At 38.0% G+C, this 17,598-nt stretch overlaps 2 protein-coding genes across 5 annotated transcripts in view; one reads left to right on the top strand and one right to left on the bottom strand.

The window, feature by feature from the left end:
- The first annotated feature begins 1,915 nt into the window (after positions 1-1,915).
- Positions 1,916-7,517, top strand: cfap90 (cilia and flagella associated protein 90). The gene is made up of 3 exons (XM_054606667.1): positions 1,916-2,032; positions 3,452-3,568; positions 7,333-7,517. Exons 1-3 carry the CDS (start codon positions 1,916-1,918, stop codon positions 7,510-7,512), a joined length of 414 nt encoding a protein of 137 aa, XP_054462642.1. The 3' UTR covers positions 7,513-7,517.
- Positions 7,518-9,716: 2,199 nt separating this feature from the next.
- The window catches only part of LOC129097035 (adenylate cyclase type 2-like), a 52,579-nt gene continuing 44,697 nt past the window's right edge, over positions 9,717-17,598 (bottom strand). For 3 of the 4 annotated variants that reach the window (XM_054605722.1, XM_054605723.1, XM_054605725.1), the window contains 6 exons: positions 14,551-14,709; positions 13,007-13,153; positions 12,760-12,867; positions 10,650-10,764; positions 10,427-10,551; positions 9,717-10,332 (listed from right to left, as the gene is read on the bottom strand). In XM_054605722.1, the coding sequence (XP_054461697.1) occupies positions 10,180-10,332; positions 10,427-10,551; positions 10,650-10,764; positions 12,760-12,867; positions 13,007-13,153; positions 14,551-14,709 (807 nt within the window). In that variant the 3' untranslated portion in view covers positions 9,717-10,179. Of the gene's footprint in view, positions 10,333-10,426; positions 10,552-10,649; positions 10,765-12,759; positions 12,868-13,006; positions 13,154-14,550; positions 14,710-17,598 lie in introns of those variants that run through there. The other variant, XM_054605724.1, reaches the window with a different exon arrangement.

Here is a 17,598-nt window from a genome sequence, read left to right as displayed (position 1 = left end):
TCACCCATAACTGAACCAGATATTCCACACCATGCTTGAGGCATAGTCTGTCCAGTTTAATAAAATTGATTCCGCAGCCAGAGTTTAGGCCTTTACACACCGGGGGGCGTGAAAGAAGCTTCCCATGACAATAACAGCAGTCTGAAAAAAATGTATTGACATGCGAATGATTCACACAGTGTGCAAAGGCCTTGATACAGCAGATGCAGTGATAGACCTTTGAAGGACCTTGAATGGACAACTGTTATTGGCATAAAGGACGAAGACACCGATGCAACTGTGTAAGGATGTGCTATCACTTTATTTTGTATGTCCATTTTTGACTCTCAACAATTTTGTAGCATTAGTTCCAAAGTGTATCACCTAACAGATAATTGCATGCATATATTTCTTTAAATATCAGCATTCTCTTTTAAATCACTTCTTAAAACACATTTTTACAGAATGGCTTTTATGTGATGTCGTCGTTTTAATGTTTTGTTTTATTTGGTTTTACTATTTTATCTTATATTCGTTTACTATTGTATGTTTACCTATTTCGCTTGATTTTATTTATTTTGTTCGTTTATTTGATTGTCACTTGTTATTTCATTTTATTTCTTAGTTTAGTTTTATCCTAACGATTGTTTTTAATGTTTCATCTATTGCACTGTTTTGCTGCCTTGTCTGTCGAAGCACTTTGTTAACCTTGTTTTTAAAAGGTGCTATATAAATAAAGTTATTATCATTATTATTACTATTATTATTATTATTATTATTATTATTATTATTATTATTATTATTATTATATCATTTAATATAATAAATACGGTATAAAACTATAACTGTTAGATAAGCTGTAGAGCTTTGGTCAAAAGTCCTACCTGTAAATACATCTGCTTTAATACATGTACACCCCCTATTGCCAGACTGTCTAATTTTACATGAAACACTCAATTGTACTGTGAAGAGACTTTCTGTTAATTCAGTTTCATAAACGAACCATAATGTAGAAGTCATCTAAGCCTATCCCAAGTTGACACGTGAAAAACAATGGTAGCTTTATCAATAATTGATGGTATAAGCGAGGCAGTTGCAATAATTAACCTAATAACCCTGCTGTGGCCTTTCTCCTTGTTATTTTCCTGCTGCAAAAATAACTCTGTGCCTCCACAAAAAGGGTGCACCATACATTCAGTAATATGCACATTTTTATTTATTTTTTAAAGTCACTAATTACAAATAATTGCTCACCAAATTGATAAAAAAAAATTTTAAAAGAATGCAGAATTACATAACCTTTTGAAGCAGGTGAATAGGGTAAAAAAAGAAATGTAACTAATATATATTGCCATTAAACTTACATAGTTGATAAGTACCATACATTCAGTAATATGCACAAATACTTTTTAAATTCACTAATTACAAATACTTGCAAATATATTTTGCCATTAAACTTACATAGTTGATAAGTACCATACATTCAGTAATATGCACATTTTTCTTTTTTTTTTAAAGTCACTAATTTCATAATTGCTCACCAAATTGATAAAAAAAATAACTCTGTGCCTCCACAAAAAGGGTGCACAGCTTTAATTTCCTAACCAGTTCTGTGTGTCTTTCAGCTAAACCAGTTAAAATATGATAATTTTAAATAATAAAAATGATAAAACTAAGAAAAACTCTTAATTTTGCCTCATAGTTTATAGTTTTGTAAAGTTTATGTGTCTCTAATATAATAAAATGTGTTGGTGTTCCCCTCAATGTCAGATAATTATATAACACTCTGAAGCTCTGATGTGCAGACAAACAAGGAGTCCCTGAAGGCAGCATGTCAAACAGCCAGTATCCTAGCAACCACAGACGCCAGCGCCGGTCCAGCTGAGGATTCACTTTTTTTTATTATTTTATTTTTTTATTATTATTATTTATTAAGATGGACGTTTCTGAGGAGGCTCGAACCAAACCGCTTGCAACCTTGTCTGCTTTTAGTTACATCCCACCGCGAAGAAATGAACCCAAAGAAATGTCATACTTCAACAGAGTGTCCACGGTAAAGTTTTGGGAATTTGAATTTGTTGTTGCTAGGCATGTTTGCTGTAGAGATACTTTACATCCGGGAACCCTGTGCAGGAAGATGTTTAAGTACAGTCAGTTTTTTTTTAAAGTCACTAATTTCATAATTGCTCACCAAATTGATTAAAAAAAAAAATTACATAACCTTTTGAAATGTAACTAATATATTTTGCCATTAAACTTACATAGTTGATAAGTACCATACATTCAGTAATATGCACATTTTTATTTATTTTTTAAAGTCACTAATTTCATAATTGCTCACCAAATAGATAAGAAAAAAAAATTCAGAATTACATAACCTTTTGAAGCAGGTGAATAGGGTAAAAAAAATGTAACTAATATATTTTGCCATTAAACTTACATAGTTGATAAGTACCATACATTCAGTAATATGCACATTTTTATTTATTTTTTAAAGTCACTAATTACAAATACTTGCTCACCAAATTGTTAAGAAAAAAATGCAGAATTACATAACCTTTTGAAGCAGGTGAATAGGGTAAAAAAAAAAAAAATGTAACTAATATATTTTGCCATTAAACTACATACTTAAAGATTTACATTTTTTTTAAGAAAGAACATTTGTGAATCATTTGGAGGTGAAGTAATCTTATACTTATACTGAAATGCATGCACAGAATACACCTTGTTAAGTGGCATAAGTCTGTATATATAATATTTCAGTTATTGTGGATTCTTTACTGTTTTTATTGCTTATTTATAATACTTGCTTTTCTTTTACTATGTCTCTTTTTTTTGCACTATAACCTATGCTGCTGTAATCCTGTAAATTTCCCGATGCGGGACTATTAAAGGATTATCTTATCTCTTATCTTATCTTAACAAGTTCACAATAATCATATTTACAGTTTCAGTAACCTAAAGCTGATGCCCGGCTGCCTGGTTGCCTGGGAACAATCATTAAAAGTTAATGTTGAGCACTGATCAGGGGGTATTCTTGAAATGTAGCTCGAGTGCAAATCCCCAGAATATACAGCTAACTACAGTAGAGTGTAACCCATTTACTTTTTTACCTCACTCGCATCATATTTGCAGAACCCAGCCAAGCTAGACGAAAATGATATTTTTTCTGTGTTAAGGAATATAAAATGTCTAGGAGGTAATAACTGAGAACATTTACAGGAAAACGTCAAACAATCATAAACCTGGTCTGTAAATGATCACTTGAAATACCCCCGGTGAGCGATCAGCCACAGTTCTGTGTGTTTTCTTGTAACTTGAACCACTTTTGAGGAGAATTTGTTGTGATTTTTGCCTTCGGTTTCCACCACTGCCTCCTGCTCTTTACCCAAAGTGGTGTAAAAATGATCCCCCTCTGTGTGACGACAGGCTTTAAATGATACACACTCGTTCTCTGTTTCTCCGTTGGAAGGTCCCAGAGGTCTCCACGCACGACCAGGTGTTCCACCAGGAGGAGGGTTATGATATGATGCTGCACCGAGACGACAGACAACACTATAAAGGGAGAGGACTGGACATAAACGAGGAGGTGATGAATACACTTTAGTATCTATTTTGGTTCCTAAGCATCTCATTTATCTCAATGATTAATCATTAAAATATGACATATTGAAATCCATGGACGAAGACATGTTAATCCTCCCTTCCTTTTGAGTTAACCAATCACTGAGTCAGTGGTGCTATAGTATCAGGAATGACTTTCATATAATGAGGTATGTATGAGATATTAAGTTGAAAATGATTGCTTTGCTTGTTTGTTTCCATTTATCGGACAAGACTCTGAGGTGAAGTGGTCATCTCAAGGTAAAAACATGTAAAGAAAGATAGCGTGAACAAAAAACAACACAACAACATTCAAAGCAGACAGATCATAAAAAAAGTGCATCATAGTATGTTTGATTATGACTGACCACCTTTAGAGCTATGAGTTCATAGTTAATGGGTCCCAGATTTCTATAAAAATCTCTTAATATATCTGTTGAGAGTGCGTCTAATATTCTCCAGCTTCATGTTCTGCATCACATCTTCTATCCACTGATTGTGTGGTCGAGCGGTTACATCCTTCTATTTAAATATAATTAGGTTTCTAGCTAGTAGAAATAAAAAGTTAATTACATTTGAGTTGTGTGGAACTGAGAATATACCAAAAATAGCAACTGTAAGAGAGGACGAAATACTGCAGCCATGAATCCTCGAAATGATGTTAAGAAAAGATGACCAGAAAGGGAAAAGTTTTGGATAATTAACAACATATGGTAGATGACCGTTGGGGTCTGTTTGCACCCGTCACATATCCGGCTTGGGTTTGGAGAGTATATTTATAGGATGTGTATTTTTATCACATTTTAAGTGAAGTTTTAAACTCATGAATTACAGTTCAGTATTGACGCCTGGTAGCACTGACCGCCTACGCACTTGGCACACAGAACAAGCTAACAACACCTTCTCGTGGTGTTTCCTGAAGCTTGTTAATGCAAACAGAAAAATTGGCAATATGGCTTTTGGAGTGTTTTTATACATTGAGATGTCAGTTTATTATAGGCGGAAACCTCCGGGGTCTGAAAAGTGAAGTCTATGTTTCAATGCAGAAAAGATTCTGAGAAGATGACTCTACTTCTCACTTGATTTATTACATTACATTACATTACAGTCATTTAGCAGATGCTTTTATCCAAAGCGACTTACAGGAAGTGTATTCAACATAGGTATTCAAGAGAACTACTAGTCACCAGAAGTCATAAGTGCATCTCCTTTCTTAAACAAGCATCTCAAAGCATAAGCCAGAGCAAAAGTATAGTGCAGAGGCAGATTACTACGAAAACAATAATTGCAACAGACTAATCCGAATATAGTAAGTGCTACAAACTACTACGAATAGGATAAGTGCAGTAAACAAATACAAATTCAATAAGTGCAGCGAACTGATACGAATACAGTAAGTGCAGCAACTAATACGAGTGCAATAAGTGCTACGAGGAAGGCTCCGGGTAGTACTTCTTGAAGAGGTGAGTTTTCAGCCTCTGAGTTTTATAATCTTAGTAATCATTGTAAACATGAGTTTATTGTCTTAATCACTAGTTTCAAGTCTTTTTCAATACAGCATGATGTTTATCCAGTAAATTATGGTCCCATTTAGAGTAAAATAGACAATAATCAGGAAATGCTACCTTGTGATTGACAGGTTGAGACTCGGTTGTTGTCCTGTCTGGAAGTTTTCTCTGTTTTTGTCTTACAACTTTAACCCTTTCTCAGTGCGTTTTCATTTTATGTAAGATAATTGTATTACTTTGATCGCCTGAAAATGTCTTATTCAGAGTTCGGCTGTACCTGGCTCCATCCTCATGTGTCACTTCTTGTTGTAAAAACTAAGATGGCAAAGGCCAAAAAGCCAAACTCAAGGCTTCAACAAACCAACGGGTGAAGTCAGAGTGTCTACGTCCACTTCCTGTATATAAAATAACATTAGTTTATACATTAACACATGAAATGATGAAAGCACTTGAAAACGACAAGTTAGTACAACATGTAAACCATACACTGATGTCTCATTTTTACTGAAGATTTCATTACATTTTTAAATTTATATTTATTTTTTACTAAATGTGCGCAAAAAAAAAGTGTGTGACCAGAACACACAAACATGGTATCTCACTCACACACACATTCATGCGACCTGAAGCAGAGCGAGGATTTAAGACTTTGGAGACCCTGGCTGTAAAAGCTGCTCATGCAACTTCTGCTCATGCAACATGGTATAATATGAAAATGTATTCAAATATTTCAAAATATTCCATATACACAAGACTATCTATTTTTACCATGTGCTGACTGACATATATGACTATATGACTATATATGTCAGTCAGCACATGGTACTATATATCTAAGTTTTATGACATATGTTTAGCGGCTCCGTTCTATTTCATCTCCATGGAGGAATTATTCATGTCGGGAGAAACTAGCTCACACTGAGTTTCTGGGTCACTGAAAGCAGAGACAGCGGTGAACAAAGCCGCCACACACACACACACACACACACACACACACACACACACACACACACACACACACACACACACACACACACACACACACACACACACACACACACACACACACAGCTGAGCTTGTTATTACAGCGAGTCGAGAGACTGACAGACAAGATCCTGCTAAATTAGGACGTTTCTGTTCTGGAAATCACACTTGAAGGTGAATCAAAAATAATTTAGTGTTTAAACTATTCAGAGGATGATGGCAGTATGTTATTTATTTATTTTGTTCTGTTTCCACTTATTCTTATGCAAATAGAAAACCCACCAGTGAATCTGCAACAGCCAGCAGCAAGTTCTGTATGTTCTGTCTGTTCTGTCTGTTCTGCAGATAGTTAGGCTCCCAGTGTTCAAGAATGCGGTGGAAAAGAAGCTCACAAATGAGGCACAGTGGGTCAAATTGAGCATCAAATTCTCCTAATATAACATTATGGTGGTGAAGCTAATAGTTTCATTTATTTGGGCAATTTTCACTCCAGCCAATATTGTACCCCATTGGCAATGAAGAGGCAAAATGAAGGGTTAGGTGGAGTAATAATAATCTTCACACCTCATTACAAGTACTTCTGCTACAACTGCACAGATTATGGCTTCATAAAATCATGTTTTACTGCGCCGCTATCAAAAATTAAAGCATAGCAATGCATCAGAACAAGAGCAAGGTCAGTGAGTTCATTGAATATATCGACTGAAGCGGTACACCCCCCCATCCCTCTTAGTCAAAAATTGCCCAATGAATAAATTTCAGTTTTATCTTTTTTTGTTATTATTGCTCAATGAATCAGTACGGCGGCACTTGTAAACACCTTTTAGCAACAAACTACAATTTTAGGAACATTATTTACGCCTTCACAAGTGGAAAGAGGTGAATGTCTTAGTTGGATACAGTTTAACATCTGATATGACAACTCTATAAGCACATTTCCTGAATTTTAACAGCACAATTACGAGGCTAAAGCTTGTCCCATCTCAGCACTCAGGATCAAAATTAAAATGTTTAATTTAAAGTGCAAAATTGCAATTTAAATCACAGTCACGATAAAATATTTACTTTTTCCCAGCAGTTTGAATTGTGAAAGAGGAAAAAAAGTTTTTATTTTATTTTTGCAAAGTGCCGTGCCTTGGCGTATTGATGACAAATCTAAGCACAAGTTAAACCTTTCTCTTCTTTTCCCCCTTTAATTTAATTATTTTAAAATATTTTTTCTGTCTCTCTCTGCCTTGTCGTCCTGCTCAACCCCAGGAGAAGTCCAGAGTCGTACCAGTGCGCTCCTCCGCAGTATACGGCCGTAGACCTGTTCCTCTTCTCTGCCAAACGGGCCGGCAGTACGCACGCGTGGCCTGCATAAATGCGGAATTTTTCAGGAAAAATGGGATCATCTGGAATGTGGAAGAAGGATTCGGAACAGTGGCCCCGAGTTAAAGTATCACAGCAGGAGATGGAAGTGTTTGTTCTCACTGAGAAAATAATAAACCAGCGTTGTAGTATGTAGATTTCAGTTTAGTTTATGGGTCGATTCAAACATTCAATCATTTAATAAGATGGAATTCATGATTTACTGCTGCTTTGCATCAATAAGCAAGAAAACATGTTACTTTAATTGAAATATCTGTAAAAAAAAAAAATTGAATATACGAAAACTTGACATTTTCCAGGAAGGCTGAAATCACTGCATCAGTAAGAGCGTAATTAAAAGATTCAGGTGGTGCAGACAGTCTATAAATAGAAAAAATGTCTTCCAGCTATTGCATTTGGATATTAGACATGATATCAAAGATCAAAGACGCTTGTATAAAGAGACTGAATGTTCTCGGTGGCAGGAGTAATTTGAATGTTTAACAGACGAGGGGTTTCTCTTTTGAGCGTACAGTTCACTACTGAAACAGGGACTGAGATTAACTCACATGAACTACAAGTTGCAAAGAATTGCATCAACCAAACCCACAGCCATTCACATGCATGTATATATATAATGTCTAATATACCACTATACATGACTCCCCTCGGTGTTCTCCTATGCAGTTGGTTCTTTCTAACCCTTTGCTTTATGTACATGCAGTTCTCTCTCTGCATCACTAACCTCTTTGATTTGCAAGTTCTTGGATTTTCTTTGTCTATTAATCCTGAACCCACGCTACTGAGACCCACCTCCTACATAATAGGAGTTTTTTTTTCTTTTTGGACCACACACATCTCTAATTTGCTTCTGCCTTTGTACTGTGGCAGAAATAGACCATTTATTCTTAGAAATGATACAGTATTTGAAACTGTTTGGTGTTAGAACTGCAGTGTTTATTAAAGAGGATTTGGAGCTAATGCACAAGGTGTTGTTTTCAAAACGAGGACGAGGAAAGATGTTGTCGCATAAATTGTCATGTGGTCACAAAATCCTTAATAAAACAATGGTTTCACACCTCAATCAGCTGATTCATCCTCACAGATGTCTGGGTAGTGCTGCAGAGAATGTAGCTCATTGCATCACAGTGTGTTTCACCTGGACAGCCTTTGATCTTTACTCCATGTATCAGCAAAACAAATCTTGTCATACTTTATATTTTACAAGAAAAATATCGTCATGTCTAATAGAATTAGAAATTTGATTCATGGCGAAGAGTTAGATGAGAGGATCACTCTCATATCCGTCCCATAAATTTGAAGCTGCAGCCAAAAGTAGATTAGCTGAGTTTAGCACAAAGACAGGAAACAAGGGGGAACTGCTAGCCTAGCTTCTTCCGTTGTTAACAATATCTGCTTAGCAGGAGCTATAACACTCATTCATAATACGATATATATCGTGTTAGTTCAATCTGTACAAAAAAAGGATAATATGACATTTTAAGTGGTTTATTTCCCCATTTATAGTCTTTGTGCTAAGCTAAGCTAACCAGCTTGTGGCTGTAGTTATAGATCGGTATAAACTGCCAGACAACAAAATAAGTGTTTTTCCCATGAAGGCATTCTGCTTTAAAAACAAGATTATATACTATTAAAGATGCTAGTATTAGAACTACTGTAAAAATGGGGATCAGTATTTTCGAATACATTCTGTCACTTTAGTTGAATACAATAAATACAGCTGCCAAATGAAACCCTGTATCCTCTCTAACCACTCAAACCGAAGATCTTACAAGCGCTTGCATTGTGAGCGCATCCTGTGAATGTCTCGCAAGCACAAACAAACGCACAAAGACAGAGGACGTCAATTTATATACAAATGTTTAATGAATAGCAAAAGGATGGCAGTGGACATTTACACACATTGCTTTTTGTTTGGTTCCAGATGGATTATATACATTCAAAAAAAAGTCTACTTTCTTCTTGAATCTGGAGTCCTCCGACTCTCCAGCGGGACACGCACGAAGCTCTAGAGCTATAAATACAATTCACAGGTTTTTTGGCAAACTACCCACCACACCACCGATTTGTTGGCATCAGCTGCTCTATATGACAAGAAGCTATTGTAACATCCATTTGGAATTAAATGGAACAAACCGGTTCACAGTGCCAACCAGGCAGAGATATATATCATATATTATATATCATTTATGAGATATATATATATATATATATATATATATATATATATATATATATATATATATATATATATAATATATAAACACGGCTCAGTTTGCTCAAGAATAAGGCTCTGAAGCTCTGCAACACTGGCATGGGTAATTAGCGCCGCACCACTACTACTGTACAGGCCGCGGTCCTCGAGGGCTGCACTAATTTGGCCCACCTCTCTTTAGTCAGGCGCTCCTTTAGACAGTGAAGAGGCTCCTCGGAGGAAAGTCCTTGTTACACTCGAGATGTGAAAACCATCCAGTGTTGAAGGACCGCGGTGCACTTCGGCCCCGCTCTACGTTGTGGTTGCTAAGGACAAAACTGGTTCTCTGCAAATCGTCTATCTGTTGTACTGCAGTGCCTGCTGGTTTTGTTTTTTTTAGTTGCTGAGCATGACGAATCACTTCTACGGCCACTTTGTGTGTGTGTGTGTGTGTGTGTGTGTGTGTGTGTGTGTGTGTGTGTGTGTGTGTGTGTGTGTGTGATTGTGTTCTCAAGTCTTGTTCGGTTCTCGTGGCGGGCTCAGGGCATCACGGTCCCTTGTGACAGAGATCGGGTCATCTCTGTGTGGACAAAGTAGGTCTTCAGCTCTCCTTTGCCCTTCACGTTGATGATGCCGCGACAGGAACACATGTAGCCTAGTGTTGATAGGATAAGACTTGTCTCCTCTGTTACCTGTGCGGAAAGAAAAAGGAAAGAGACATGATTAGATTAAGAAGTCCTTGAACACGCTTGATGACATGCACCTGTTTTTTGTGAGACGTCCCACCTGTATTTTTCCCAGAACCCCGGTGGTCTCCATCCTACTGGCCACGTTCACGCTGTTTCCCCAGATGTCATACTGAGGTTTCTGGGCCCCGATGACTCCTGCTATCACCGGCCCATGGTTTATCCCTAACAAAAAAAATACAAAAAACACACATGATACGGCTCCATTTCAATACAAAAACTCACATTTATGTTTATTTATGCTGAGAAAGAGATGTTCTCACCAATTCTGAGTCTGAAGTCATTGAAGGAGTGTTTGTTGATGACGTCCAGCTTCCCCACGAGAGCAAAGGCAAACTCCACCATGGTGCCAATGTGCATGTACTGTCTGTCATGTTCCTGAGGGAAATGCAGAGAGGGTGGAGAAAATAAGTTAAAGGTGCTAACTGAACCATGTCTGGACCTCAATGTGTCATCGTCAAATTATAGGAATAACTTGGGAAGACTGTAAATACAAATGTGTCAAATTATTGATTTTATTAATAAGTAGCTATGTAATTAGCGGGTTAATGCACAGGGAGGTGTTCATTATTGCAAAAATGAAGCCCTGATTTGAGACCCTTCCACCATCCCTTAATTAGAAGATTGTGTTAGTAAAATCCCCAATGTGTGAGATGCTGCTAAATTAGCTAACGTCAGCGACTCTGTCCTGGTTTTTTATTTGGGTTTGGTCATGTTTAAACTACAGCAAAACCAGCCAAACTTGTAAAAAGATAGTTTTTTATAAATATGAAAAATAAAGCAAAAATCTAACCCTTGTTGCTATTCCCAATATATATATATATTTTTTTTTTACCTGAGTTAGCATTAACGATCGGCCTGTGACAGTCGTCATTTCAGTCGTCAATATGGACCCCTGGAATAAGAAGCCTGCTTCTTTGTGCAATCAAATACCCATTTCTACAAATATGACAACTCTAAGACTTAAGAGTTGTAAATCTGGCACTGCTTCGTGCTAGAATAGAAAGCTTGACAGGCACAGCAACAGTAACTAAGAGTGGTGGGATTTCAGCATACGGTCATTAAAACAGATTCCCACCGATCGGGATTTGTTATGAAAACGACGTGTTGCCAGCTTTCTGAGTGGCAATCTCATTTGCTTCCAGTGAATACACTGATGAATCCAAAGAATGTAGTAATGAATCACAGATGCTTGAATGTTTATGTGCAGAGCATTTTAAGGGGCAACTCACACAATGCGCCACTAATTTATTTGGACAGCAATAAACACTTTGATGCTCAAGCTTCATCCTGTTTAGTGACGATAAATGATCAATGACGAGATTTCTTTTTTTCTTTGAGCTCGAGCTGCCAAAACTGTTTATCAAATATGAGCTTGAATGAAATCTGGATAACCTCACAGTCAGGGTGTCACTTTGGATCCAATGAGGAGAAAACATCAACACTGTGCAGCTTCCATTTCATGTACGGGACTCCCTTGATATTTAATACTTAGATCCTGCGACACACTTTCATTGTCAAAGTTGTCGTCAGCTTTCTTTGGGTCGTCTTGTCACTTTTTGGATAAGCTAGCAAACCCTTGACCTAAAAAGTTGTTTATTTACGTAATCTTTGCCTTGAAGGGTAACTTGGGTATTTTTCAACCTGGACCCTATTTTCCCAAGTGACTAATGAGAACAACAATTTTTTGAATTGGTCCAGTGCTGTGCGAGGGCTCTTCAGACAACAGCCACCGAGTTCAGTTGTGTCTGACGACATTATGAAAGGACCCTACTTGATGCGCTCTCAAATTGACCATCACTATGTTATAAAAGGAAATAAAGACGGAGGCAACCAGGATGGATCTATAAAACGTTAACATTACTGTGTGATCACATTTTGATTTAAGTTTTCTTTCTCTCACTTGCACACAAATAAGTCGACGAACAGCTAACGATGACGTGCAATTCACCTCAAATGTGATGACAAACTTTTGTGACAATTTAATGTTAACAGTAGACTCGGGTGACTTCAATCTTCATAGCTCGATGGAGAAAACATCAACGTTACCAAGGCTTGTTTAAAAAGGGGACATGTTGAAGTTAGCTTATTAACAGTTAGCTAACGTTAGCCAGACAGTGCATTTAATCCAATATTTTCATGGCACATGATTTAACAATCTAGCATGACAGAGTGCATGTCAAAATGAATAATCTACATTATTTGTACAAAACTAACGTATCTCACGAACGTGCACTCGGAGCACGGAATGAAACCGTTGACCACGGAGCTTGCTAAAGAATGCACGGCTACATCCTGCAAGACCACGGCTATTGAGGTCATAGGAAGCGTTTGCATGTGTGTGACAATGACTGTGTGTGTGTAAAAGCGTGCCTGTGCGCACTCTGGTCCTGGCGACACATTGAGTCCAGTTGCAGCCATGTAGGTGCTACCGATGGTCTTTATCTTCTCCACTCCGCTGAACTTGGGTTTGGACAGCAGCTGAGGAGAAAGGAAGAATACAGAACATTACATGAAATACACAGGAGGAGGTAAATGACACCAGCTCTGTTAGAGCGTAATCGGCCAGTGTGGCTGCTTCTCCAAAAAACAAAACAGGATTATCCGTGTAAGAGTTTACCTCATCAAAGTCTGCTATGATCTCGTTGAGCAGACGGAGGCACTCCAGTCCCTCCTTATTGACATCGGACTCGGTGTAAAACTCTTTGAAGTCTGGGATGGAGGCGAACATCACACACACCGACTCGTACGACTGATGATAAAGGTCCTGATAACGAGCGAGAAGAAGATAACGGCTAGATGTGCTGCATCGATCGAGCTCTGGTGTATGAAAGTTAAAGGCGAGCAGCGAACGGTTTCAATGAGTCCCAGACACAGAGAGAAGATCTGTGAGCTGAAAAAACATGGACTCTTTAAATATATAAAATTAAACTTTAATCATCTCAGGGGACACTGGGTCACCACAGCAGCGAAAAAGTAACAGCATTCATCACAGGAAAGACAAAAAGTAAGAACAGAGTAAATGAGTGCGACCAACTATGTACAGCACTGGAGCGAATTAGGAAGAAATATAGGAATTTGAGTCTGTTAGGCAGAAAAAGGCGACATCAAACACACCATGAATGCAGGGACAGCATGCAACAGGAGCAGAGCGTGAAGAGTGAAGCAAACAAAACAAAAAGAAAATATGTTTATTAAATTATACTGCGAAAATGTGAATGATGGATACAACATGTGTGAGGTGAGAAAACAAAAGAATATGCTGATAAAAGATGTGAATTCACAGCTCATACTGATGATGTAGATGTGTTTTCTTATGTTTAAATGTATAGTTTGACAGTTTGAGAATTACACTATTTCGCTATTTACATATTGTTAAATGAGAGTTATATGTCTGTCAGATAAATATGAAGCTACAACCAGCAGCCTTTTAGCTGAGCTTAGCACAAAGACTGGAAACAGAGGGAAACAGCTAGCCTGGCTGTGTACAAAACAAAATCAACCTATCAGCACCTCTAAAGCTTACAAATTAACACATTTAATCATGTAAAATACTAAAAATAACGTGTAAAAACTCCACAAATTGCTATGTTACTAGGGTTATGTGCTGCACTGACTTTCTGGAGTCGCTGCTGGTTGTCTTGACAACTCCAGGATCAGCTAACCAGCTTCTGGACAAAGGTTCAAAGACTTTGTTTTCGGCATTCTGATGACTTTTAAAGAATGAAAAATAAGTACACTGCAACCGCATTTATATGTTGAATATTTTATTTAACTATCTATATTTATCTTATTTAACTTTTAATGCTCAGGAAAGAAAACAGAATAATTCACCCATATGGCATGAATCTCTGGCATAAATCATTCATTAGTTTTCATTGATTTTTTTTTAGACTTTTAGAGTCGTAAATACTTAAACACACTGTGCAGTGCCAGAAACAGGTTGTGATAAAGAAAAGAGAAAAATAGGAGATACGGGAGAATTGTGATGCTGAGGTTACCAGGTGAGGGCAATAAAAAGCACCAGTCTCCCGAGAAAATCAGGCTCCAGCTACATATTTCTTTACAGACATTACTATCTCTGAATATTTCCAAAAACACACTGTTCCTTTAACTTAAAAATATAAATAAAACATGAACGATGAGTAAAAGAGCTCAATTCACCTCATTTTTCCAGTTGCGTCCCAGGAAGTGTTCGGCGACGTGGGCCGGTAAAACGTTCTCCAGCAGAACCCGGTTGAGGTTCTCCATGGTTTCGATCTCCTCACACTCCCTCTTGAACTTGTCCCTCCACAGGAAGTCCAACCTACAGTAATATTCATTCTGTTACAGGAGGACACAGAGTAAAGAGACACCTGTGTCATTCACACCCAGCACTCTGCTCCAAAGCTACCTGCCACAGAAGAAACAAGAAAGCAAACTGGGAAGTTTACATTTTTTAACTGATGTTTGTTTTGGACTGGAGGGTTGGTTTTCCATACAGTAGTTCTCCAATCGCAGTTTTTCTTAAACATAGTCTGCCTGCATTATGCTCTAATAATTCCAACTATATGTAAAATATACAGGAATGTCAAGTAAAACCTAACCAACTGAAACTAAAGTGAGTGCTTGGTATTCATGAAACATAAATGTCCCAATAAAGATGACGATGAAAGTGAGAGGCGGACAGGAATGTTTTGCATAAAAGGTAGCCACCACTTTTTAAATGGTTCGGTTATTCATGCTTGGGGGAGTTTTCTATCTATCGGGGTCAAAATATCGGAAGAGAGTGCATTTGTGGATTAGATGGGTCCCCTGAACACACCATCGTTATGGTGGTATACATCTGAATGCTCCAGGCTACCTGTGGGCGCAGTGTGTGTGTGTGTGTGTGTGTGTGTGTGTGTGTGGGTGTGTGTGTGGATGTGTGGGAGCACTCTCAGCCTCCTGTTAGATATATTTCATGTATGTAGCTAGAAGTCTGGATGATGCATGTGTGCGTTGAACATTTCCCCTTAGAGATGAAAGCGGTGCCAATTTAGATGCTCTGACACATGTAGGCCCGCACCGCTCTGCGCTAAGATCTTGCGCTATAGCGTCGATAGCCTGAGGCTGAGTCAGAAACACAGATAGGAACGGAGCGTTTGTTGTTCATATGTACAATTTGAACAGCTCGATTACCTCCTGGGGTTCAGAAAGTAGGCCGTTTAGAAACCGGCTAACAAGCCTGTAAATGAGCTTTGCTCCAACGCGCATCTGTTCTTGAGGGATGAATTACAGATGCATCTGTTCTCCTAACCTGCTTTCTCCTCTGTCTGACTAAACTGCTAGAAACGAGCTCATTAGGGTTGAAGATGAATATTTTGCAAGGCAGATTTTGTTAATGGCGAGATAAAAGCATCCAAAATGGATACAGCCGGGCCTCGTGTCCGTCATATCCAGGAAACGATTTACAAACTTCTGCGTCGAGGACATTTGCTGACGCCACCTCCGACACCTTCTGACCCATTTCCAGAATTATATTAATAGAGGATAATTGATGAAGCATTTTACTGCACTAACTCAGACCCAAACAGCATAATGAAGGACGAAGCCAACTAAACCTGAAAGACCTTGATAAGATATGTCAGCAACAAAGAGTTTATCACAGCAAACTTGAGGATACTCTCCGCCCCCTTTTCTGGTGACGGTGACCCAGAACAGGAACAACACATGGAGCTGTTTGGAGTCAGGGGGGGAACCAGTTTTGGGTACAGAAGCTCTGGGGAGAGTGTTTCTATCCAGAACATCTGTTTTGGGGTCAGAGATGATGGATGGTACCCGGAAAAAAAGGAAAACATGCACACCAAATCTGTGTCAGCTGAGATTAGCTCTCATATGAAGTGAGGACAGATGGAGGCAGGGGGCCACGAAAATATCCATCTGAGCAAGTATTTTGATCTTTGAGCATTTTGAGCCAAAACCTTGAATGCAAGTTCACTTACAGTCATTTCAATTGCTCTGGTAATAAAGTTTCTCCTCTTGTAGAACAACTTCAGTAAAATAACATTTTGTGACAGCGCTGGTTGGCCTAATAAGATATATAAAACTGTGATAGATATCTGTACTGTAGATATCTACTGACATTAGAATGCTAACAAACTAGCCCTGGCCGACCACTTGTTCTTTGAGAGGCGACTAAAGCTGAATTCCATTACATTTTAGGCAAATTTTGAGCAGACTTTTTAAATGTTGCAAAAAAAGAAGTGATGATAGGATGCATTTCCATCAACTGGTTTGAGGCAACTCAATTGGGCTACAGCGTAGTTTGGTCAGAAGTTTGGCTGTAATCCGTCTGTAAACTGAGCAAAACAAGTAGAGGTTGGGGAACAAAACAGGTTGCCTTAGCTTCCAACCCATGTACAATAAAAAAAATGGAGAGTGGTCTCTGGAAAGTTTTTTTCTTCTTTATAAGTCAGCACGAAGACGGCAACATCGGAAACAGCTGATCAGTCACATGTTCGCTACGTCGGAATTCAGTGGGCAAAGGTGTTTTCAGAATTAATTTATCTCATTAACCTTTTTTTGACAAAAGGCAAATCCACCTCAAGCGAGCGTACATTTTTTTTTGCAATTGTGAAGGTTTTTTGTGCTGCTTTGGATTTAATACAATAAACAAACTTTCAAAAACACAGATGTCTAACTTAAACTATAGGCCAACGCCACATTGAGAAGATTATAAGATAACAGCGTTTTTTGACTTGCTAGAACCTTTATTTTTATTTTTATAGCTGATGGCTGTTAATTTAGATTGTATGGACCCAGAAGTGGAATTAAAATTCTGCCCCCTATTGTTTTGGAACAGGTGGGTAGACATTACAAATGCACCTGTAAAAGCATATCAATGGTGAAACACAAGTTAACTTTTAATATGAAGAACTAACAGGAAATGCAATGTGTTTGAGCCTGACACTGACTGCTATCGTTCATCATAAATGCATCTACAACACAGGACGAATATCGTTTTCTACATTTGTTTGACAGCAGCTCATTTTGAATTATTGCAGTGAGTAATGGAAGAAGGAGCCACAGTGGGCTGTTAGATGAAGAGCTGCAGAGTGAGGTAACTAATGTAACTCATGTGTGACTCGTGTGCAGCATAAAAAAATCAGATCACGTTGCTAAGATTGGTTAAAAAGCATAATTATTATCTAACTTCTTTATTAAAAATAGTTAATTTGCTGCCCCCCAGTA

This window comes from Anoplopoma fimbria, chromosome 10 (assembly GCF_027596085.1).
Source record: "Anoplopoma fimbria isolate UVic2021 breed Golden Eagle Sablefish chromosome 10, Afim_UVic_2022, whole genome shotgun sequence".
Lineage (NCBI taxonomy): Eukaryota > Metazoa > Chordata > Actinopteri > Perciformes > Anoplopomatidae > Anoplopoma > Anoplopoma fimbria.
This window is presented reverse-complemented; position numbering and strand designations above follow the sequence as displayed.